Source organism: Cololabis saira, chromosome 3 (assembly GCF_033807715.1).
Source record: "Cololabis saira isolate AMF1-May2022 chromosome 3, fColSai1.1, whole genome shotgun sequence".
Lineage (NCBI taxonomy): Eukaryota > Metazoa > Chordata > Actinopteri > Beloniformes > Belonidae > Cololabis > Cololabis saira.
Genome location: NC_084589.1, coordinates 27217490 through 27241685, shown reverse-complemented (window position 1 = coordinate 27241685; position 24196 = coordinate 27217490). Strand labels below are relative to the sequence as shown.

Here is a 24196-nt window from a genome sequence, read left to right as displayed (position 1 = left end):
AGACTTGTTCCTGGTGCATGTTGGACTCCGGCAGGGCTGCCCTTTGTCACCGATCCTGTTCATAACTTTTATGGACGGGATTTCTAGGCGCAGCCAGGGGCCGGAGGGGATCCGGTTTGGGAACCACAGGATTTCATCTCTGCTTTTTGCGGATGATGTTGTCCTATTGGCTTCATTGGACCGGGACCTTCAGCATGTGCTGGGACGGTTTGAGTCCAAGTGCGACGCGGCAGGGATGAGAATCAGCACCTCCAAAACCGAGGCCATGGTTCTCTCTGAACGTTGGGTAGTGACCGAAAGGAGAAGATACCTGATACAAGCGGCCGAGATGAGTTTCCTCCGCAGGGTGGCTTAGAGATAGGGTGAGGAGTTCGGTCACTCGGGAGGAGCTCGGAGTCGAGCCGCTGCTCCTTCACATTGAGAGGAGTCAGCTGAGGTGGCTTGGGCATCTGTATCGGATCCTCCTGGACACCTCCCTAGGGAGGTGTTCCAGGCATGTCCCTCCTCCTTAGGGAAGAGTTCCAGGCGGAAGCAGCAACAGCAGACATCCACGTAGGCAGGTGGAAGCAGCAACGGGATGACAACTATACCTTAGATTTTTCTATGCAGAGGGCACTACTTGTATAGCTGGCACATAACTGTTTTTAGTTTTTTAAATAGCTATCCATGTGCAGGTAAAATATATGGAATATTTGCCTGTAAACTCACACACTTTGACACTGACAGCTTTGAGAGTTACCTGAAATTCTTAACTTTTCAGACTTCTTTTTAGACCAGACTGTGTGCTCTTGGACTTTTCTGGAGCAGCCATTCCCAATTAAAAAATATCAGTCAGTTAAAACTTTTCCTTGGCTGTATGTGACTAGTGCTTTTCTTTTGAAGAGGAGTTTTATTTCAAATATCTTGGAGATAATTTTGAATTCCATGCCAAACTCATGAATATCCACAACCTTGCTTTTTGAGAGCGTCTGACAGATCTTCAGATATTACAGTGATCACATCAAACCCTCAAAGAGCAAGGCAAACATCAGACCTCCGATGGTAGCGCTTTTATAACCACAGCTTCCCAAGGAGTGTCAGTCTTATCATCAGCATCTTTGTATTTCACCAATCACCACAACAAATTCCTCGTGTGTGTTAAACTACTTGGCAATAAACTTCTTTCTGATTCTGATTATCTGGAAACCCAAATTTTGATTTAATGGATGTAAACGTGTGATAAATGCTGGGGTTCACTTATATATTTAAAAAAAAAAAAGAACACAATTTCAATAATAAAATAGGAGTTTTGGCTAAGTAGGTAAACTTTAAACATAAGCAATTTTGAACAGGATCGTGTCTGTAGAGATATGTAAAAAACAATTCAATTTCCACCCTCTTGTGTGTTTTTACAACTGCAGTTAAAGAACAGCTCATTTAAGCTACTTAATAGGCTGATTTTACACATACAAAGATGGATTAAACATCAAATTCAGCTGTCGGATATAATCGATTTGATAAAATTTTAATCCCTGAGGTAGTAAGAGTATGGAACTTTTACTTTGACACAAAAATATGTTTATAGTTTCCACACACTTTGAGATGTACAACAGAAATTAAGTAATTGAGGTGTATAACTATTATTGTGCATGTTCTTATGCCTCACTATATTTCTGTTAGTGTTATGTTGGCAGATATGACACAGACACATATAAATGCTTTCATTGTAATTTATGATCTTTTATCATTAATAACAATACTTGGGCATCAATAAACAACAAAAATACAAAATAATAATAATACAACACTGTCATTAGGACACAGCTGTTTCCTCTGTATCACTGGTGAAAAAAAGGTTGCTGGTTGGTCAGGATTAGTAAAAGAGAATCTGGTAGTGGAATGAGTCACTTTAAAAAGGTGGTTCTTAAACAAGAGAAGCAAGTGTTGAAAGAAACAGTGAGGAGGGAGCATGTTCAGAACTTGGAGGTGAAAGTCATCGATGTGATGTGGAAACAGGAAAGAAAAGGAGAGGACATAAAGACAGGAGCGCTCCCTGTTCATTACAGATAAGGCACTTGACATACAAATACATAAAAGTGTGACAACAAAACTGGACCGCTTGTTATTTCATAAACCTTCAAACCTTCGAAACCAATACAACAGTTTTCTTTGAAAAAGAAAAAAAAAGTAAAACATGAAATAACATGACTGTAAACCTATTACAGACAAAAAAAATAAAAAAAATCATACTTAAAATCATTGTTTAAATCAAGACCTAAAATTCTGAGCCAGGTCAATGAATATAACCTCATCTATTAGGCAGTGAGCTGAGGAAATCTGCCTCTCAAAAATAACGACAAAATAAATTCCACAGAAAAACCTTCACAATGTTTACACTGACTCATCTCTTTTCAGTATGTGGCAACAGAAACGTGCTGCTTGAAATGTATCTGGTAACTGTGAGTTCTCAGTCCCAGGCGGTACATGGATTTATGTCTACCGCTCTTGGCTTTAACAAAAAGGAAGTGAGAACGGCATCCCTTTTGGAAGTGGGACTCGCACAAAATAAGCTCGACTGGATTAACACCGAATAGAATACTTCTTAAATGGCACAAGCTGCACAAGAGAGCATAGGCACACAGTCCTGCTGCAGAATATGACCTCATGTTTGTGCAAAGATGTTGCAATAGCTGAAGAGTTACATAGTTGCATAGACAGAAAAAGGGAAATAAATGCCCCATAATCTGAACTTCATAAAATGAATATCCACTTTGTTTTGTTCTTTCTGTAGAAAAAAAGCAACATCATTTCAAAAGTGGCGAGGTTTGAAATACTTTTTTTCTTTTCTTTTTTTAAAGCAGCCATCAGCTGGCTCTAAGGCACAGTTAAAACACAAAAGCTTAAGTAGAAGCAGCATCACCCCCTTCCTGTTTCTCCTCCACACTTTGCTCCTCTCTGTTTTCTCTCCTGTATTAATGGCATTTTTGGGAATAATATCAAAGGCAATATTTTTTTTCTGATGACAAAGAAAAACACCATGACACTGTGTAGTGTATACTATCAGCTGGATCTCTGTGCCCTCTAAAAGTACGTCTGAATGAGCATGTGTTTGTGTAAACGCAACAGTGTCAATTTTTCTAAGATACCTGCTGTTTTTAGTTTCAGGGAATACTTGCCCCCTTCCGCCCACATCCCTTCTTCTTTCTCTCTTTTCATCCATCCCACCCTTGTTGCTCCCCCTCAGAGGGATATGAGTCCTTCTTGCTTTCTGTTCTGACATTTGCTTTCACTCCGTCTTGCTGTGGTTGTTGTTGTGGACTGCATGACCGTTCTGCACAGGTCCATTTTTCTTTACATGCTTAATATCTTCTACATTTTCTTCCCCCTCTTCTGATTCGTCCGTTTCATCTTTATCACTTCTGTCATCGTCCACTTTTTCCTGAAAAACAACAAGGAGTTTGTTTAGTAACGTGTCATCAGTCAAAAAAGCCTTCTGGTCAGACTTCCCAGAGGCGCCGGTCAGCATCAGGATACCCTCAAGACTGTCCAGCTGTTCTCTGAATTTAAAGCTGTTATCATCATAACTTTATATTTATTTGGTCAGGAAAAGACACAGATACTTATAATAGGCTGCTGTTTCTCTAATTTCAGCTTTACGGCATTATTTTACTGTGATATACTGTTCTGATCATGGTCACAGAGTTCTCATACACCCCTGGAAGATACAAATACCATCTTAAATGAATGACAATGGCCGGGTTTCCCAGATCAGTTAAGAAGCTCTTAACAGCAAAGAGCTTCTTTCAAACCTTCTTAAGGAGCCTGTGAAAGAAAGACGCGTTTCCCAGAGTCGCTCTTAGCTTAAGAAGCTCTTTCATTAAGAAGGAAGTGTAAGATGCTGCTGACCCACTCTTTACAGCCTTCTTAGTGAACAAAGACTCACAGATCCAGGTGCGTCAGGCAAACATCTGCACACATCCCACATCTGCGTGCACATATGAGATAATGTACCACACTCAAAAATGCTTCAGGGCATATCAAAAACATCCACCCTCCAAACCTGCCACATTTAACACATCAGGCAACTGACAGGTGTAATTGAGTTCAGCTAGAACCTCATTAAGGGAGACTTCATCCACTGCTTTATATAAAGGCGTTGCCACATCACACGTGTGAGATACCATGGCTGCTATACAGCATATTCTCGCTGCAAATCAACCGCGTCACCGTGTGTGAAGCAGAACTGTTTATATGAACGCATTCGTGCATCAGCACTTCAATCCCCTGGACGTGCTGTTGGACCGGGCTGTCCAGATGAGGTACCGGCTTCCACGGGCTGAGATACAACGCCTCATCACGTTGGTGTCTCCACATATCCGGAGGGCAACCCTGAGCCGGGAGGTCCAGTTACTGGCTGCACTGCGTTTTTACGCAGTGGGGAGCTTCCTGGAGGTGGTGGGGGACAGCACCGGACTGAGCAAGGCGTCGGTGTCACGGAGTGTGGCAGCCGTGACACCGATCCTCCTGAGCCGTGCCCGAGTGCACATCAAACATCCGAAAATACAACGTGGATGAATGCAAGATTCTGCTTAATAGTGAAAAAGGTCAAGCAGCTAAATAAACTTCAGAATATTTTTTTGAGGTGAACGATACTGTTTTACCAGTCAGGAGGATACAATGTGGTCCTATATGCTGATCGTTAAGTTAATTTGTCCTTTCGTCCATCTTTCACATTTAAAAAAAACAATACATTTCCTCATTCTCTTACCAAGACTACTTCTTATTAAGTTGCAGTCTTGTTTTCATCATGAAAAAGGTTCATTAAAGTATATTTATCATCTTAGTTTTTCATTATAAGACACATAACGCGCAGGCAGCAGGGAATTAGTGCGTTAAGTAGCAGTGCTGTGTGTGAAAATGCGGTGATAGTGATCGGTGATCGATTTGCCTGGCATCGATTGATTTAGTTTCAGAACCGCGGTGGTGGACAGCTCCTCCAAAGAGCTTCTTAAAGAGCGATCTTAAGAGCGGTCCTGAGAACGGTGTTAAGAAGTCATCTGGGAAACACCCGTATCTTAGGGCCCCTTCTTAGTTGAACTCTTCTTAAGAGCCTTCTTAAATCTTTAAAGCTAGGGTCTATGATTTTACATATTGTACATTTTTATCAAAATCATTTATAAGGTTGTTATGGCCCAATAGTGTTATCTATGAAATAGGATTAGCAAAAAGAACCAAAAGAAAATATTTCTTCTATCTGCTGTAATCCTGCAAAGAAGTCAACCAATAGGCGCCATTCGGCCCGAACGGCGCCTATTGGTCAATCTGCTTGAATGTCCGTGATTGGACAGTCCTCACCCTACTCCCCGCCTCCCAAAGTACGGCAACACGAAGGACATATTTAGAAAGAGTATTTGCCGAAGCAGCGCTCCGGCAAAGGCGCCGCTTGTTTTTGGTCCTGCTGGCTCCCGTACCAGAGGGGGTGTGTCGGAGGCGGGAGCTTCATGTGAGGCAGAGCACAGGGGGGAGGGAGTTTGTGTGGGGAGTAGGTGTCTTTTTAAAAAAAAAACTCAAGATCGTAGACCCTAGCTTTAAGAAGGGTCGGATCTGGGAAACCCGACCAATGTTTTTGTGTCTAAATTACTGTTTGCACAATAACTTTACAATAATGTAGTTGTGATATGACAAAAGTATTTTTACCCATTTCATATTTGCTTTCAGTGTTAATATCAAACTCTTTTCACAGCTTACGCTTCATCTCACACTTCAAACGCTTACAGATCAGTAGTTGTAACAAATGGTAATCCTGAAAAGCTTGAATAAAAGGACAGCTGGACCTTTTGGGGCTTTTGAATTCAAAAACCTAGAAAAGACATCTAGCTGCCTTCTGTTCAAGCTTTTTGAGTTACACGTGACTGACTGCTTCTGCTGCCACTTCAGAGCTGTATCAACCCTGAAGCCCCATCCTGTGTCCATATCTTCATAACAGAACGGCGACAAGAAACAAAATATGTAGAAGGTGTTTTTCAAGAGCACCGCATTTTGATGTTTCATCAGTTTCAAATATAATCAACGGCACTGTTTCAACAGCGTGTGAATGTTCACTGAGTTTTTGACCGTATGCGCCTTTGTGTTTGCTTACATTGTGGGTGAGGAAGCGGAGTGCTATACGGATGATGAGAACGGCCCAGAAGATGTGTAGACACTGCAGAGTCATCAGCAGTCCGTTGAAAAAGTAGTAGCCAAAGAAGGGGTCGTAAATGGTCACTGGGTACACCCACGTACAGTAAATGATCCTGAAACAGAGTCAGTGGGGATTAAGAGCAGGCGAGTTGCGACGGAGCAAAATTAAGGCCAGTAGTATATTACATATTCAAAACAATTGTTCAAGGCGTGTTTGTGTGTACCAGAAGGGAAAGATGATGAGGCGAGTGACGATGAAGACAGCAGCAAATACAATGAAGATATAGTTACAAGCATTTCGCCACCCAGCATAGTTGAACATCTTTGCAGACTGTCGGAGGAAGAGAGAAAAATGTACAGACAAATGGATATTGTACTTGTTTGAACAATAAAAATGACTATTGGTTAGTCTTTTGTTTAGCAGTGACAAAAGGACACTCTCCTCCACAAGGAGGCAGTGTACGATCGGTGTACCACTTACATGTTTGAAAAGAAGGCAACTGGACCTCTATAGTTGGTTCTTGAATACATTTCAGCTCTCCACTAAAAGCCTTCATGAAATCTAAATGACTGGTGGGGAGTTTCAGGCCTGAAGAGCGTTGTTGGGGCGTTCACACTTTGGGATGTTTTGAAGTCACATCTTAAATCACTGACCCACCCATCCCTTCTTGTGAGACTGAAACAGCCTGAAACCACTTCACTTAGAACTGAAGAAGCCTTCTGAATATGGGCTAAAATCTTTTAAAAAGAAAACATTAAAATATGTCCAGTCACCCTCTGTTCAAGCTATCAGGACAACCATTACCTGCATGATTAGGGGCCGACAGCCAGCGTGGATCTGGCATGTGAAGGCGTTTAAAGTCCAAATGTTCTAGTTGTAGGGATTAATAACCTCAGCCCAGGTTGTATAAAAATGCGGTAACACCATTCTTGTTAACAAACATTACTGTTGTAAGTTCAACCAAAACTAGAAATAAATGGTGGTGAAGGTACATGAGGTTACATGTCACTTTAGTGTGAACACGTGTATGTCTGTACAGGAAGGAAACCTGCAAATCTGCAAAGAGGCATGTTGGGGATTTACCTCCAGAAAGTAATCAGAGGAGTCGTGCACCAGCATGATGAGTGTCCCAGCACGAATGTAGTTCATACACCAAGAGAAGCTGATTAGGAGGATGGTTGCTACATGGTGAACTATCTGCTCCTTGAAGTCCTAATGAAAAAGACGTGGGAGGGGAAAACATATTTTACAGAGGCTATGAAAGAAAAAGAAAAACCACAATTTGTAATTGTGTGTTGCATGTTTTCAATGGGTTTGTGTGTGGGGCACCAAATCCTGCTTAAGTGGTATCTAGGTTAGACTTTTGTGCTGGAGGAACACTGTGTGCCTCAGTTGAAAGATTTTTTTCCCACTGCGCTCAGCTGACCAGGTCGGGCAAAGTTCAACAAACACACAAGCAGACCGCACAGAAACACACGTGTAACAACAGTCTAATGTCCACCCGCGGTCCACAGATGTCAGATGTGTCAGATAACGAAATGAAAGTTTGCCTTTGTCTGTGTAGAGTAGATTATAATGCAACAGCTACATAAAAGGAAAAGTTGACTTAGTCTGTATGACTTGTAATGTATCAATATTAATTTACAAAATGTTGTGTGATTTCCATCGGTTTGTATAAAAATCTGATGTTTTGCAAAAGACAAAGACAAATTCACTTACTTTGCGTTTGACATCTGAAGCCACGCTAAAGAGTAAAGAGCCGTAGAAACCCAACTCAATCATATAGTACCAATACTGAGATGGCAGGAGAGTCTGGAGGACAGGAGAACAATCTTTTAACGTCAACATCTCTTTAATAACTTTCACAAATCCATATTAAGAAAATAATTCACATCATGAGAGAACCGTCCAAATATTCTCAAAACATTTTCATTAACATTTAGGGATTTAAAATTGTGACATTTTTTTCACAACTTTCAAAAGCTTGACTGAAGATTTTTCTTGGCTTAATGTCAAAGGTCACACTTAAAAATAAATATAATCAGGTGATAATCACAGAGGACCCTGGTGGTCAGCACACATTTGAGAGACCTGTTTTTTAAAGCATAAAATTACATACATTAAAATAAACACTCATCAAGCGCATCTGGGACTCTGATTACGGTATATTTCTTTGATATATTTGTTTCACAGGAAAACCTACAACCACGACAACTTGATGTGACCTGGACCAAAATTAAGAGAGAGAAAATACTAAATTTAAAGTGGCACAAGAGGTTGTTTTTTTCATGTTAAAATATCACTTATTTTCCTTTGAAGGAATATTTGATTATTTTAAGACAGTATCATCTAGCTCGCTCTCAACTCAGAAAACTGCACCAGCTTCATGACATCAAACATCAGCCACGTTGCCATAAGATGAAACTAGCTCACAGAGCTACAATGAACATTATGACAGAGCCGGCTAAGAGACCCGAAAAAGTAATGATGGAAGAGAAAACAGAACAGAGAACAACCAGGAAAGATAATCATCGCAAAAGTGACTTAACGCCCATGCCTACTGGGAGAGCCAGAGGTAAAATTTGAAAAAGTTGCTTTATAATTATGCCAACTATTTTGACTAAGTAAACCATCTTATGACAGTAGCTTGTAGCAACAATGTCGACACAAGGCCTTATTGTGCTGATGGAAAGTCCAGAAAGACAAATAAAAATGGCGTGCAACAGAGGAAATTTTCAATACCTTCTCCCATTTTGTGCAGGTAACTTGGCTTTTCTAGCCAAGCAGATATCTGATGATCCCACTCAAGTACCCCTGTCCTATCACTTGTCTGTCCAACGTCCAAAAACGATGATCAGATTATAGGTGGATGCAGTTCCACATCAAGTTAGTGGCTCTAATGCGCCAAACAGGAAAAGCTACTTCAATAAAGCGAACAGAAGAAGGACTTCTTAAATGATTCTGCTGGAAGAGAAAAACCAGACACTAGCCTACATGTGACTAGCCTTTCACAGAAAATACATTCATGGTAGTCAATATTCTGTGGAGTTTGTTAATAAGCCAGAAAACGCCACGTTGGTTGTCATTAATGTGTGAAAGAGCATTTACTGAACTGCACTCACTCAGCTATTAACAGTAATTTACTTATGTTTAGTCACGATTTATGAACATTAGCATTTCATTGTCTCCATGTCTGTGTATCATGTGCTGTGTGTGTTTAAAAGCATTTTTTCTATGCATGGTAAAAATCAATAAATAATTCATAAGATTCACCGTCTGTTTTTTTTAAAATAATTATACGCTTGAATGAGATGTGACTGGAGCAAGAGGGATTGTGTGCAAAAATGTTGGACAAATAATTGACCTCTTTATGAGAAATGGGGTCCTTTTATGGGCCCCTCACTTGGAAAAATCCTCAATCCACCACTAGCAGGGACCTAAATTTAATAAACAGACACCCTTGTACATTCAACGTACTCAGCAGTCCCAGAGACATACCAGCACTGGAAAGCCTTCCCACATCTCCTTCATGTCATACAGCCAAGGTTTCTAGAAGGAGAGATGGGATGAGAATGAGACAGCAGAACTTGACAAGTGTATTTATATCCACTGACTCAGCATTGGGGGGAGTCAATGCTTCCTCACTGAAAAAAGCAAGTGGTGAGGAAATCACAGCAAAAAGGACCAAGTACCACAGAGAACGAAGTTACAAGAGCTGGACAGGTGATGGATGAGGATATATGCATAAAGATGCGGGTTCAGGTTAACATGGCGGTACTCACATCGATGAGGGCGCCCAGGCCAGCAATGAAAGCAAGAAGGTAAAAGGTAAATCTCCAACTGCAAGAGAACACACACATACACACACACACTTTCTCCTCAGTCAATGGGGATAGGATGATGAACACATTTTCTGCCAGATGCATAAATGCATCACATACTCCCAAATTCTCCCTCACAAAGTCTTTCGGAGTTGGAGAGAGAGTTGGCAGGCTGGGTGAACTGCCTGGAAAAATCTGGACAGCTACACTGAGTGTCAAATCAGGACACAACAACAAAACTGGTCAAACACAAGATGCTTTCAGACAATGACCTCCACGGTTTCACAGACAGGAAGAGGCATGCAATTGCTCATACAGGTGTATAAAGATTTTACAAAAATAAAAGCTACAATGGTGATAGAGAACGGTGGAAACAGAGGTATAGAAAACAGCAAGGATGTGTGAGAGATACAGCAGTGGGGGAAGTTAGAAAGAGAGACAGAAACCCCGTTGTCTGCACACAGACAATAGATTGATTCAACAGAAAAGTGTCATTATGTTGCAACCAGCTCAGTGAAAAACACACGATAACCAGGGAGTGACAAACATGCGGTCACATGCACGCCTGCGCATTTCCACACATCATATTCAGAGTGAATGAGTGATCTGCACATAGACAATCAGCTGTTTAAAGTATTAGTTTACCAAAATAACAATGACATTTCTCAGGTTTCCAGGTAGCTCTCATTGAGACCGCTGCCAGCCAAACACAGCAGCAACATCCCTTTATCAACTCCGACAGAATCAGCGTGGATACAATTAATACAAATACAACTAGAAATTAATTATTGTTATTGCTTCACTTTCATATCATAGAAGTTCATATATCCTGATAACTGTGAAAACAGAAAAATGTGAAAATAGTTCAGTTATTAAGCTTTAATGGATATCAAACGTAAACAATGTCAATGACAAGAAAGTGGATGGCAGTGACTGTTATATTGAACACAACCCGGTGGATAGAATAAAAAACATGTTTGCACATGTATTTCAATGTACGTTTCCCTGTCTATCAGTCTGTGTGATGCTTACACTATCATGCTGTCTGCTGCTGCCTGTGGCAGAGTATTACAGTCCCAACTAACACTTGCCAGGCTCTGCAGCCTGGTTTTAATAGGCGGTTGAATTCTGCTTCTCTCACATTAAATGCTCACTAAAAAAATAAAAAACACTAGTAGTGACAGAACCCTTCCAGGAGTTGAGGCCTTGTTCCAGTATACACGTTGATGATTGTCTTTGTTTGTGTGTGTTTATGTGTGAAACAATTGGGACAAAGGAATGGTACCACCAGAGTGGTCCTATATAGAGTGCATGATAAAAATAGATGGCTACTTTTGCAGCCAGAAATGTGCTTGTATAGCCAGAGGAAGTCAGGGGTCACCAGCTGTTTCAACAAGCTCTAGAGCTCCGCATAATATATATGTCTAAAAGAGTGTGTATATGGCGGAGTTTACCTGGCCTCTCGAAACTTTTTCAGTAAACTCGGTCTGTCTTGGTTCCTTCGTCTTCTGAACCATCGTTGCACTTGTCTTTCCGAGTAGCCCGTCTGCTTGCAAAGACCTGCTACTGAAGACTGAGACCAGCACAAAAAGCCAGGCAGGTCAGACTTTAGCATTTGCTGTCAAACACATTGCTTGGTCTTTGTTCTAAAATGTGGAGAGTGAAAAAAAAAAATCTACCTGGCTAGGGATTTTGGTAATATTACAGTAGTAAGACTCCAGTGTGGGATTGTGTGAGACTTTGAGCCGCACAGTCTCTTTCACTCCAAGTAAAGAGGCCAAGGGTGTAGCCACTGTCCTGCAATAAGAAAATGGTTGAAAAGATTAAAATGAAAAAACATTCTGAAAATATAAAAACCTTTGAGTAAATTTAAAGCTGCTTAAAAAAGTAAGACTGTGATGAAAAACAGGAACATACATTGTATCCTGGAAAAACGTTGTGCTTATGTCTATTCCAATCTCAAACACCTACTTCTCCAGCGAGGAAAGAGTGCAAGAAGACCTTTATGGTTTATCTAAAACATTTTCATTGCATCCTCCTCTGCCAAAGAGCAGGGGTTAGTAGATAAAGGTCCAGTTGCTTTTGCAGCATTTGCCAGTGAGGGATGGAAGCAAAAATTCCAAACAACACAGTGGTCTTTCATAAATTTGGGAGGAGACTTCTATTTTTACGATCCTCCTCAAACATTACCTTCTGTTGCCTCCAAATGGAACAAAATGTGCAGAAATAAAATATTTATAAAAAGGTAGAAATAGATATTAACTGATCATTTCCTTTAGTGCATATAATTACCACATTTGCAATAATGATCTAAATCAGTTTAAACGTTTATTTCTTTTTAAGCCACCCTGCTCTGATTGATTTGGTTTCATTAGGAACATTTTTACATATTAACTGTGGTTTTAATTATGTTAAGTTATAAAACTACATAATCTTGGTTTTCTGGAAAAATCATACAATTAAAGCAAGTATTAAATGCTGAATGGGTGACAAGGATGGCGAAATGATAATGATTGATAGTAAATCTATATTGCACAATGAAAGTACTACATATTGCAACTTTTTGAGCAGCTGCCAGCTGCAACAACCACAATCCATTTTAATGAATGTAAATGTGATAACTCTGAGTGCTTTCACCGCTTGTCTTATCAAACGGTGCATGCAAACGGTGAAAACGGTTTCCTTACTTAACTGCAACTTAACTGTAGGAGAAACATGAAACCACAATGAGCAAGAGAAGCTCTTGGCATCAAAAGACAAGATGAACTCTGTAATCAAAAAGTAGCTACTAGGAAAAAAAAGGAGCGCCCGAATCACTGGGCTTTCACTTATCATAAAGCAAGGATTAAGTGATTACTGAAAAAAGAACAAGCGTGGCAAAAAAAAAAAAGATTACAATCATCAAGGCAAAGGATGGAATAGGAGATAGCTGATGGACAAACTTAAAGACAAAAAAGGAGAAAGACAATGCCTAAAGAAAAGGGCTAAATGAAAAAGGACGGAGATAAACGTGTACACAGAGAGGAAGTAAGTGTTTGAATTAAACAGTAGATGAGGAGCACAGATAGGCAATGGGACACGAGTGAAAAATAGACTGACCTTTCAAAGATCTGTCTGATGATGAGGAACACCAGAGCGATGGGAAGTGCGACCCATAAATCACGGGGTTTCGCGTATACCCGTCCTTCCCGATCCACCAGGTCGGCCCAGCCCAGACCCTCTGGAAACCACAGCCGTTCCTCCCAGAACCACTCGGTCAGCCCCGACAGCATCCTGAAGCACAGAACGCACCAGGACTCAGCAACACCGTTATGGGCTTATTAGTCTTCCCATATAATATCTCAAGACATACACAACGATATGGTTCCTAATGCTGTAAAATCTAAACTCTTCTATCCAGGCATGTACATGTATAAGCAGAGTTTGGTGCAGTCTAAATGAATAAAGTGTCCCAACTGGTGCAAGTCTTTCAATGTTTTTTTTTTTAAATGCATATAACAGAACACAGGGAGCGGCTACGAGTTAAGGAGGCCCAACATGAGGGAAGAAAAAAAAAAAGATCAGATCAACTGAGGAAAATCTTTTCCTTCACAGTTTCATCACTAGCTCATAGCTTATGGCAGCTGTGAGTGCTGCATTTTACCCAGAGGGCACTCAAAAATATTTCTGGTGCTAGGTTCAGGGAGTGGCAGAGAAAGCTAGTAAAAGGAGTCTGTGGTGAGGGAGAACAGGCATCCGAGGGATGAGTCATAATTCACCCGAGAGTGGCGGGCAGCGGGGGCGCCCCCACATGCTCCATCTCCTGTGTCCCCTCACAGATCTACAGCTGCAAATACCGAGGCCCTGTAAGCGATTCACTTCCACTCCCATCCCCACCCGGCTGCTCCCTGCCAGTAACCCACCAAGGATTCCCCTCTTTCACTCCAGTAAGCCAGAAACATTTGTACTTCACTCTTGCTTTAAAGTAAAGGCCCCAAACCACACTTTGATATTAATACTGACAAAGCCTTGCCTGCAGAAAAGCATTAAGGAAGTATGCGTGATTAATTTTTTAAACTGACAATGTGATGCAATATTGGAGTTCACGGGAAACAATTAAGTAATGAACAAGCTATTATCAGTATCTAAAAGGTGGCTTTCTCTTAAACGTCTATTGATTATGGTGCAGATAAAATCCCATTTACATTACTAATGCATCAATTGAAAATATTAAAAACACCCATTAAATAAATACTTAGGTGACCTCCCCCCGCATAATTCTTGACTTTTCTGGCGGCGGGGGTCATCAACTGAGAGCTTTTTAAAGAAAAGAATAACAATACATATTTAATAAGTAGAACTCAAGTCTGTTATACAAAACTTAATGACTAAAATATCTCTTAAATAATGTATAATTTGTGTTTTTCTTATTTTGTGTCAATAATTAAATTTGTGATTAAAATCAGCATGTTTTCATTCCAACACAAAACAGACCTGAGATGTTTCAGATGACAAATTCTGACCAGAAATCCAGAACTTGCTGTTTCACTGACTAGATATATGGCTCCATTTGTTTTTTATTCTTCAGTGTGGTCCCTGAACAAGTTAAAAAAAAAACACTTCAAAACAGGGCTTCATGCCTGACCCCAGCATATCATAAAACAACGTGAAGGATGCAGTAGTTAGCTGTAGCTGCTTGCATTGCTCACGAGAAGGTGTCACAGTTGAGTGCAGTGGTTATTTTCCACTTTGTGTCACATTAGTCATCCTGGCCTGCTTCCTGTTGCAAAACCTCAACTGGCTGAGCGCTGGGCTATCCCTTCTCCCTTTTCTCCTTCTTTTACTCAGGTGGATGGGAAGGATGACATATTTTTTCCAAGTCCTTTTGCCAGCTCTTCCACTTCGGTACCACCACTTCTCACTTGAGCCAGCTCATACAAGCTCTGCAGAATAACACGTTGGCATCCATATCTGGCTTCATAAAAGGGCTGTGTAATCTCCTCAAAAAACAGATAAGTAAATAAGCTTCTAAGCATTAGTACACGTGGTTCAAAGGTCAGAAAGAGCTGTGTTTTCTGTATATAAATGACTGATTATAAAACTGTTTGCAAGTGTATCAGCTGTAATTGGGCTCAGCGTTTTTCTACAAACACACCCATAAATAAAAGATAAGGGGTGGGGGTTGGTTAGTAAAAGGCAACGTAACACAGACAAATCTATTACACTATACATTGCTGCAACAGTGCGTTGTGTGCATTCAATTTCGGATACAAGGGGATAATTTTAGGGCTACTTGCTGAGCTCATCCAGTGAATTCAGCATGTTAAAGCCCCTTTTTTTCCACACAGTGCTTTCCTAACACTACATGCCATTGGCCTGCCAGAACAGATGACCAGACTCTGACCATTTCAAAGGTCCAATAAAAGTAAAGAATGCCTCTAGTAGGGGAGGGAGAAAGGAAGTTCCCTCTGCCTGACTGTCTCTTTTTTTCCTCCCTCACTATGAATATACATTACAAGCATATCTGAATTGTAAATAGTGATCTCGTGCCAAGCTGGCAGAATACTGCTCCAGCTGTTACTGATGCGCTTCCTGAATGCTGGGTTTATGAGCCTATGATGAACAGAAAAAAAGAAAAAAAGAAATGTGAGGAACAAGCCTCAGAGGAAGACCTTGACAGATCAGACTAGCACCTACTACTAAGTCCATGGAGAATGTAAACACAGTCCCATTCACCCTCCAGGGATGAATAGCAGTATATGGTGTTTTACAGTCACCCACTGCTTCATCAGGATGGTAGGAAACTAAGCTAGACAGGGGAACATAAGTCATAAGACTCTTGCAATGTGGTCCGACTATGAGTCACTAGTAACATACCATCCGTGTTTGTACAACTACTCCTTTACTCTTATTCATCCATAAGCAAGACCTTCCCTATCCGCCTTCAACATGATCAGGAGACCCAGCAGACTTTAACATGAGAGTTCAAAACTTCAGTTCTGATAAACCCGGGGACGGAATGGCTGATTGACTAAATGATGATTTCCCAAATAGGTCACAAGACTGAAGTTAAAACTGAGCAGTCATACAAGTAAAACACCTTACATTATTCTTCATTCTGGGTTTACTGAACAGCACAGTCAGTTAGTTTAGCACTGCAGATTAAACAAACACACAAACATGGATTTCTGCCCTTATAAATTGCTTATAACCGACTTCACACTGAGATCATTACTTCCTTGGGAATCACAGAAAAAAAAGTCATACGCCAATTACTCATAGATGGCACAGACGAGTCACAATTTTGGTTAACTTTGCTAATCTTGGAATTTCCTAAATTTAGACTGCACTTTGTTTAGACTGGTTTTATTTGTGATGATACTATCAACTCTGACTCATCAGCGCAGACAGAATAATTTCTAACTAAAACTGAATATATATATATTATACAAATATATAAAATATTCCCATATTGTGTATGTTAACGAATATCTCGGGCGAAAATGTTAGTTGTCTAGATTTATAATGACGTGCAATAAAAATAGCATTTAACCTTCAGTATTGATGGATTCGGGTGAAGTCATAGATCCTGACTGCACATGCTATGGGATGAAGTGGCAGCTCAGAAGGCTGGCATGCTCTCTGCACATGGTTCATTAGCTGTAACTCAGGTCATGCCTTGAGCATTTTGAGCTAGGGTGTTTTGATAAAGAGGAATACACATCCTTCAAATTGTAGGCATTCTTTGGGAAAGCAGTTGACAGAAAACTGTCTTCTTTTTTTAATTAGAAGGTATAGCAATTGAAATACCACAAGAATCCTTATATCTTAAATTATTTTCTGTCAGTGGAAGAAAATCTGAAATCACACCAAGGCAAGACATACGATTCAGGCAACTGGTTCATCACGGCAATCCAATCTGCTGTGCTGTAAATAAAGATTACAAGGAGTCGACTTCAGTACATTTGCCAGTGTTGCATGACACTGATAAATTATTGATGGGGAGAGTCAATCAGTCAACAAATTAACATTGAAGAGGCTTGTTCAGGATGTATGAGGGTAATAGTTATATGTTCTTCTCCTCATAGGGTCCAGGTCAGTTTTACCCATACATTCAGCTAAGGGAGTTAGAATAATCTCACAGGGGCAAAACTTTCTGGGATGAAGTAAAACTCAAGGTTCATAGATGTTCAAACTAATGAATGATTGCTGATTGAAAAGAAAGATCTAATCATTGTCAGATACTCGATGAACCTGATCACCCTTCATCTGTATGTTAATGTGTGTGTGATGGAGAAAAAATGTTGCAAGTAAATCATAAAGTGCTGTATGAAGAGAGCTTTAGAAATGCATTTCATCAGTGCATATTAGCAAAAGGGGACCCAGTTCAAACTGCAAAGATATACAGTGGAACATAAAGATAAGCAGTTTAATATATTACTTCAATAAAAAGCTCTATATTTATACATACGTCTGCCCACCATTTTTAAATATACAGGACTGTCTCAGAAAATTAGAATATTGTGATTTTCTGTAATGCAATTACAAAAACAAAATACATACATTCTGGATTCATTACAAATCAACTGAAATATTGCAAGCCTTTTATTATTTTAATATTGCTGATCATGGCTTACAGCTTAAGAAAACTCAAATATCCTATCTCAAAAAATTAGAATATTCTGGGAATCTTAATCTTAGACTGTAAGCAATAATCAGCAATATTAAAATAATAAAAGGCTTGCAATATTTCAGTTGATTTGTAATGAATCCAGAATGTATGACATTTTTTTTTTTTTTTTTTTTTTTTTTTTAAATTGCATTACAGAAAATAATTATCACAATATTCAAATTTTCTGAGACAGTCCTGTAAATTCACATAGATTTGAGAATGATAATTCAGAATTAAGCTTTCCTTAATTTTTCCCACATTATTTCCTAAATCCCTCATATGGTGTTTTGTTGACAGTGTGTCCAGATTAGCTTCAATGTTGCTATCTTGAGGGAAGTAGGGGATGGATAAAAACCACAACAACCCTGGAAGTTGGGTCCCAAACTGGAACAAATCGCTATATTTACACAAAAAAAAGGAAAACACGTTTTCTCAACTGCATATTTCTTCAAAAATAACACATCCATCATGCACATGTGGCCTCTGCATGCCACTTAGCTTCAGTCATACAGTGGTTTTACCTGCAACAATTTCACAGCAAAGACCGGTCATTCGGCAGAGTTCACGCACCAAAACAACAATTAGCATCAGCGTTGATCCACACATACTTAAAAAAACAAACCCCCCGTGTTTTTCTCCACTAATGGGCCTGTTTTCCATCAGAACACCCCTTAGTGCGGGGCTGCGCGGTGACGTGAGCGGGGATGCAGCACATGCGCCAGCGACGTCTGGTCGGCGACATGAAAGTGAAACGCTACTTACTTTGGTGTTTTTTCTGTTAGAAAAGCAGCGTCAAAAATGCCCGCTTCCACCCTGAAACAAAAAAATGGGTCTCCGTCTTAAGTCCACGGCGCAGTCCGCGTCTCCTCTCTTGAAACCTAACGGGATCCTAACGGGGTCCGGCTCACAAGGGCGCAGCTTGTCCAGATCCGGGATTGGTTTTACATGTTTCCTCAGTCCGGAGGTTGATGTATATGAAACCTTTGAAAACTAAAAAGCACCAAGAGTTATATGAGATGCTGCTGCTTTTTTTATTTTTTTCCTCCCCTCAGCAAGCGTTCAGGCTTGTTAGTGTGAGTCTCGTCGTGTCCGGCTGGTGTCACCCCACCCTGGCGGGGGCTTGTGTGGGCGTGTGGCCGGACAGCGGCGCGGGTCGGCCGGCAGGAGCTGGAGGAGAGAGAGCACTGAGAGAGCCGGGGGGAGAGAGGGGAGAGGGGAGAGGGGGGATAACGACGAGGGAGGGACCGGATGACGTCCGAGCACATGAGAGACGGCACTCGCCTGCTGACACGCTCAAGCCTGATTTATGGTTCTGCGTTACATCGACGCAGAGCCTACGCCGTAGGGTACGCCGTAGGCTCTGCGTTGGTGTAACGCGGAGCCATAAATCAGCCCTCAGAAGTATATGCGCTCGGTTTCCGCTCAGAGGAAAACTTTTATTATTATTATTATTATTATTATTATTATTATTATTATTATTATTATTATTATTATTATTATTATTATTATTATTTGAAATCATAGTTATTTTGTTGTCTGCTGTAACTATGGTTGCCAACTCCTTGAAAAGTAAATAAGGGACACCTCATCTGCAGGGCCGGTGTTCTGCCATTTTTTGCTGCTTTGCCAAAAAAATGCTACCTAATGGTTTTCTACCTTTTGTAGAGCTCTAATTTTATTGTGTTTTACTCCCTAAACCACCTCCTTTTCCCCCAAGTGGTCTTTGTCTCTTGCCAGGCCGTCATTGTAAATAAGAATATGTTATTATGACCTGCCTGGTTAAATAAAGGCGAATGACTGAATGAATATCAAATAAAGCGATAGAATTGTTTTTTTTTCCCTCTTTATTGTTTAATGTTCACACAGTGTAATGCAATTCATGTCATGAGTGGTGTATTTTGAAGGATCAAATACTCAACATCCCATATTATCGATTTAGCGTGGCAATCAAACTTTGAAAATCGTCTGTGCGCATGTGCAGAACCACAAAGTAGCATTTCTCGGCAGGGAGCAGAAATTGGCAGAACACCGGCCAACCTGATTACCTTCACCCTTCCTCAACTTAAAGGCATGATGGCTGTGGTTAGTCCACAAATGCCTTCTTTAGTTATATAGATCAGGGGTTTTCAATTCCGGTCCTCAGGCCCCCCTGCCTTGCTTGTTTTAGATGCTACCCTGCTTTCAGCACACCATGATACACGGAGCTGTGTCATCAACAGAGTTGTACAGACCTCGATGACAAACTAATGAGGACCATTAATTAAAATCAGGTGTGTTGATGCAAGGCAACATCTAAAACATGCAGGGCAGGGAGGCCCGAGGACTGGAATTGAAAACCCCTGTTATAGATTGTTGTATTATTTTGGATAAAAAATGCAATAATAAATTCTTGAGAACTAATTTTACTTTGGTGTCTTTCTCTTCACCTTTTTAAGAGGAAACATACGTTTCAACATTAGTTTCTTAATTAAAATGAGAACCAGTTACCTCTCCTTTCCACTTCCACCCAAGGCTAAATAAGTTAATTTTAAAATAATGAATGAGGTCTATCCATGTAATGATTTTTTTACATAAAAGGTTTAATTTAGATTTGAATATTTGTACTTTTTGTAACGCAGACATCAAAACAAGAGCATCTTTTTTTCTCTTGTAGCCTAACTAGGACCTTTAGGGATGCATTCCAATACTGGATAATCTATAATGATCAAACCCTTCCTATTCTTACATTTGAAACATTAAATATGGTTTACAAGTGGAGGACAAAAAATAGACATTGGAATCAATCATTTAATTATCCATCCATTATCTATACCCGCTTTATCCTTTGCAGGGTCACGGGGGTCTGCTGGAGCCTATCCCAGCTATTTTTAGCTAATTATATTGGCTACATTTTTTATTCATAAATGTTGCTTTTTGAAAATTAATCCAATCTTTATTGTATATCTAAACGAAATAATTCAGTACAAAAATGTTTTGAAATCTTGCATGATTCCAAAAGCCCAGCATCTTCATCTTTATACCCTAATTCCTGACTGATCACTTGCTTTTTTTATTTTTTTATTTTATTGTTTAGTCCTTTTCTTTCTTTTTCGCTCTGTATCTTCTTTGTTTTGTTTTACTCATTGGTCACTCAGTGTTCTTTGATGCAAATGTTCTTCTGGAATGTATAATGTGCCTTGTTTTTTTGTAAAATCAATAAAGAGGTTGAGAAAAAAAACAAAAACAACCTTCACCCTTCCTAATGTCTCCAGGACTGCCTTCTATCATCTCAGAAATATATCTAAAGATGCTTTCTGTCACAATCAGACTCTGAAAAGTTGGTTCATGCTTTTATCTCCAGTAGATTAGATTATTGCAATGCACTTTTTGCAGGACTAACAAAGCAAATGTTACATAAACTCCAGCTTATTCAAAATGCTGTGGCCAGAATTCTAACAAAAACCAAGAGGTATGAACACATCACTCCTGTTTTATCCTCTCTTCACTGGCTCCCTGTTAAACAAGGAGTAGATTTTAAAGTACTTCTTATTGTCTTTAAATGAATGGCTATGAATGGCTTAGCTCCCTCCTACATGGTTGACATGCTCACTGAATACATACCGGACAGACCCCTTGTATTTGAGCACATTGAGTCCATGCTCATCATGTGAAATGTGCTTTATAAATAAATTTGCCATGCCTTGCTTGAAAAGTAAATAAGGGACACTTCATCGGCAGGGCCAGCCGACCCGATTGCCTTCACCCTTCCTGGCGTGGTGAATTCTTTTAGCCCCTTTTTTTGTGAGTGAAACAATTTTTTTAACTATTTGACTCGAACCTGAATTGAATTAGCTGCATATTTTTGGATGCCATGAACACATGGGAAACAAATTATTATCAAGCAATTCACAAACATTTTACAAAATAACAAAATTAACTGAATAAAATAAGTATCTTTCTTAAAGTGAAACCTATCCTGCTTATAACTTCAAATTGTATAAATTAATATAAAATAGAAAGCAAACAGAACATCCATTCGGTAATAGTGCACATTTTTAGTGCAATAACAAAAGTGCAAACAGAAAGTCTGTAGAAAACTTGTAAACATATTTGTGCCTAAAAAGCCATGACTGTAGACTACAGTTGTCACTCAACAGCTCAATGCCATTTTCCATTGCCATTTTATGACTATTTTTTAACTCTCACAGTAATACGGGACAAAGTGCGTCCCCTTTCAGCTCAATACGGGACGCGTACTTTAGTTTATAAATACAGGACGATTCTATTTTTCAAGGGACGGTTGGCAACCCTAGCTGTAAATAAATTGTTCAATTTTGAAGCTTAGTTGACCTTTGACCTTGTTGTTTGCTCATGCAGCATAACTGGCTGCGTTTTTTTTTCTATTTAAGATATTATAATTCATTAAAAAAATTTTTTTTTAATTTCATATTTTCAGTAGCCTTGTCATCAATGTGAAAATACAGTACAAAGTACAGCTTTCTAAATGTGGGTCTGATCTATCGGGCTAGGTATTCAGTTCGGTACTGAGATTTTTAGGTATATGTGGGACCAAATCTTACAATTCACTGTTAAAAAAAGTTTTCTTTTGCAGATTAACATTATTTGTGCCTCAGTTGTTTGATTCATGAGCCATGTAAAGGGTTTACAGGGTGATAGAGTTTGTACATTTGAGGCAGGTTCAATAAAACGAGGTCACTGAGGCTGTTATGCATCTGAATGGTGATAGGAAGCTCTGTTGATAGAGCTTTAAGTTACTTTTTTTTTAAACCATAAAATGCAAGGAGACCACATTCCTTGGATCTGACAAAAAATAAAACTAAGCAAGCAGGTGACAGGTGAATTTCTCTTGGGGTGTCTATAATGACTTCCATTAATTCTAAACCCAAAAAACATATTTTTAATGAAATAAAAAAGCAGATAATGCCCTATTTTTACCCTTTAACCTGTACTTACTAAAATCTTTATCAAATGTTTAGTACTTGTATAAAATTATGCACACGTTGCAAGCCATAGTCGCCCATTCACAACTCTTAATCTGTAGAGATCTACATAGACAGCTTTCTATCACACAAACTCAAACATAGATGGATGCATCTGAGGCAACCTGGGGTTCAGTGATGGACTGCAAGGCCAGGAATCAAACTTTCTGGTTGGCAGACAACTACTGTATATTATAAAACACCTTTATCACTCTTACTGAAGTCTGTGGAGAGCAAGGTTCATAAAAAAATCAATCCACACTTAGGAATACAAAGTTTATCCTTTGACTTTCCATCTCTAACAGAACAGAAAATTCATACATTGCCTGTCCAAGGAAAAAGTCACCACCTGGATTTAACGAAACAAACAGGTAAAAGCCTCCCATTGGATAAATGCTGCATGAATGATTATGTTTTAGCTGTCAAGAAATTATTTAAGCCTAACTGTTGCAGTGAGTAGCTTTAAATTTCTTAAGCATGTTGGAGGACTCATCCTGTGGTTGTGGAAAATATGTTGTTCTGTTTCAGAAGGGTCAAATTATTGGCACGCATCAGGCAAAGAAAACATGCAAGGAGTTTGCTGAAACTACTAAAATTGGGTTAAGAACTGTCAGACTCATTAAAAAGTGAAAGGATAGTGGGGAACCATCCTCTTTGAAGAAAAAAATGTGGTCAGAAAAATACTTTGAACGATTGTGATCAGCGATTGCTTAAACGTTTGATCAAATTAAATAAGAAAAAAACAACAGTAGAACTTGTGACTATGTTTAATAGTGAAAGTAAGAACATTTCCACATGCACAATGTACGGGGAAACTTAAAGGATTTAGACCAAACAGCTATGTAGAAATACACTTATCACTGATAAGTTATCAGTGAGGCTTATTGGGAAAAAAAAGGCTTCAATTTGTGAGACAGCATTAAGATTAGACTTTGGGGCAATGGAAAAGGGTCAGGTGGTATGATGAGTCCATATTTACCCTGTTCCAGAGGGATGGGTGCATTAGGGTAAGAAGACAGAACATGAAGTGGTGCAGCCATCATGCCTTGTCTTTACCATACAAGCGCTATGACCCGGGGTTTCTGCAGTTGGTCAGCTTTAGGTGCAGCAACCTTAAGTGTCCGAAGAATGAAGCCGGCTGACAACCTGATGTACTGAATGACCAGGTTCCATCAATTAATTTTTGTCTTCTCAGATGCGATGGGCATATTCTAAGATGACAATGACAGGATCCATCAAGCTCATATAGTTAGAGAAGCTTAGGGAGCATGAGACATGATTTTTAATGCATGGACTGCACACCACAGGGCCCAGACCATAACCTCATTGAGAATCGTTGGGATGTGCTGGAGTAGACTTTGAGCAGTGGTCCAACTCTCCCATCAAGGATACAATATCCTTGCGAAATATTAATGCAACTCTGGACGGAAATAAATGTCGTGATATTGCAGAAGCTTATCGGAACGATGACACGGCAAATGCGTGCTGTAATGAAAGCTAAAAGCGCTCCAACTAAATATTAGAGTGACTTTTTTATTTCAGGCAGTGTGTCCTAAACATAATCTTGATGTCTTCTGTTTACAAT

General features: G+C 39.7%; 1 protein-coding gene across 1 annotated transcript; it reads right to left on the bottom strand.

The window, feature by feature from the left end:
- Positions 1 to 1693: 1693 nt before the first annotated feature.
- Positions 1694 to 18826, bottom strand: cers2b (ceramide synthase 2b). The gene is made up of 11 exons (XM_061716928.1): positions 18395 to 18826; positions 13081 to 13254; positions 11661 to 11778; positions 11436 to 11554; positions 9943 to 10000; positions 9659 to 9709; positions 7880 to 7972; positions 7244 to 7372; positions 6384 to 6490; positions 6119 to 6272; positions 1694 to 3418 (listed from the first exon to the last, which is right to left on the bottom strand). Exons 2-11 carry the CDS (start codon positions 13251 to 13253, stop codon positions 3266 to 3268), a joined length of 1155 nt encoding a protein of 384 aa, XP_061572912.1. The 5' UTR covers position 13254; positions 18395 to 18826; the 3' UTR covers positions 1694 to 3265.
- Between the last annotated feature and the right edge of the window lie 5370 nt (positions 18827 to 24196).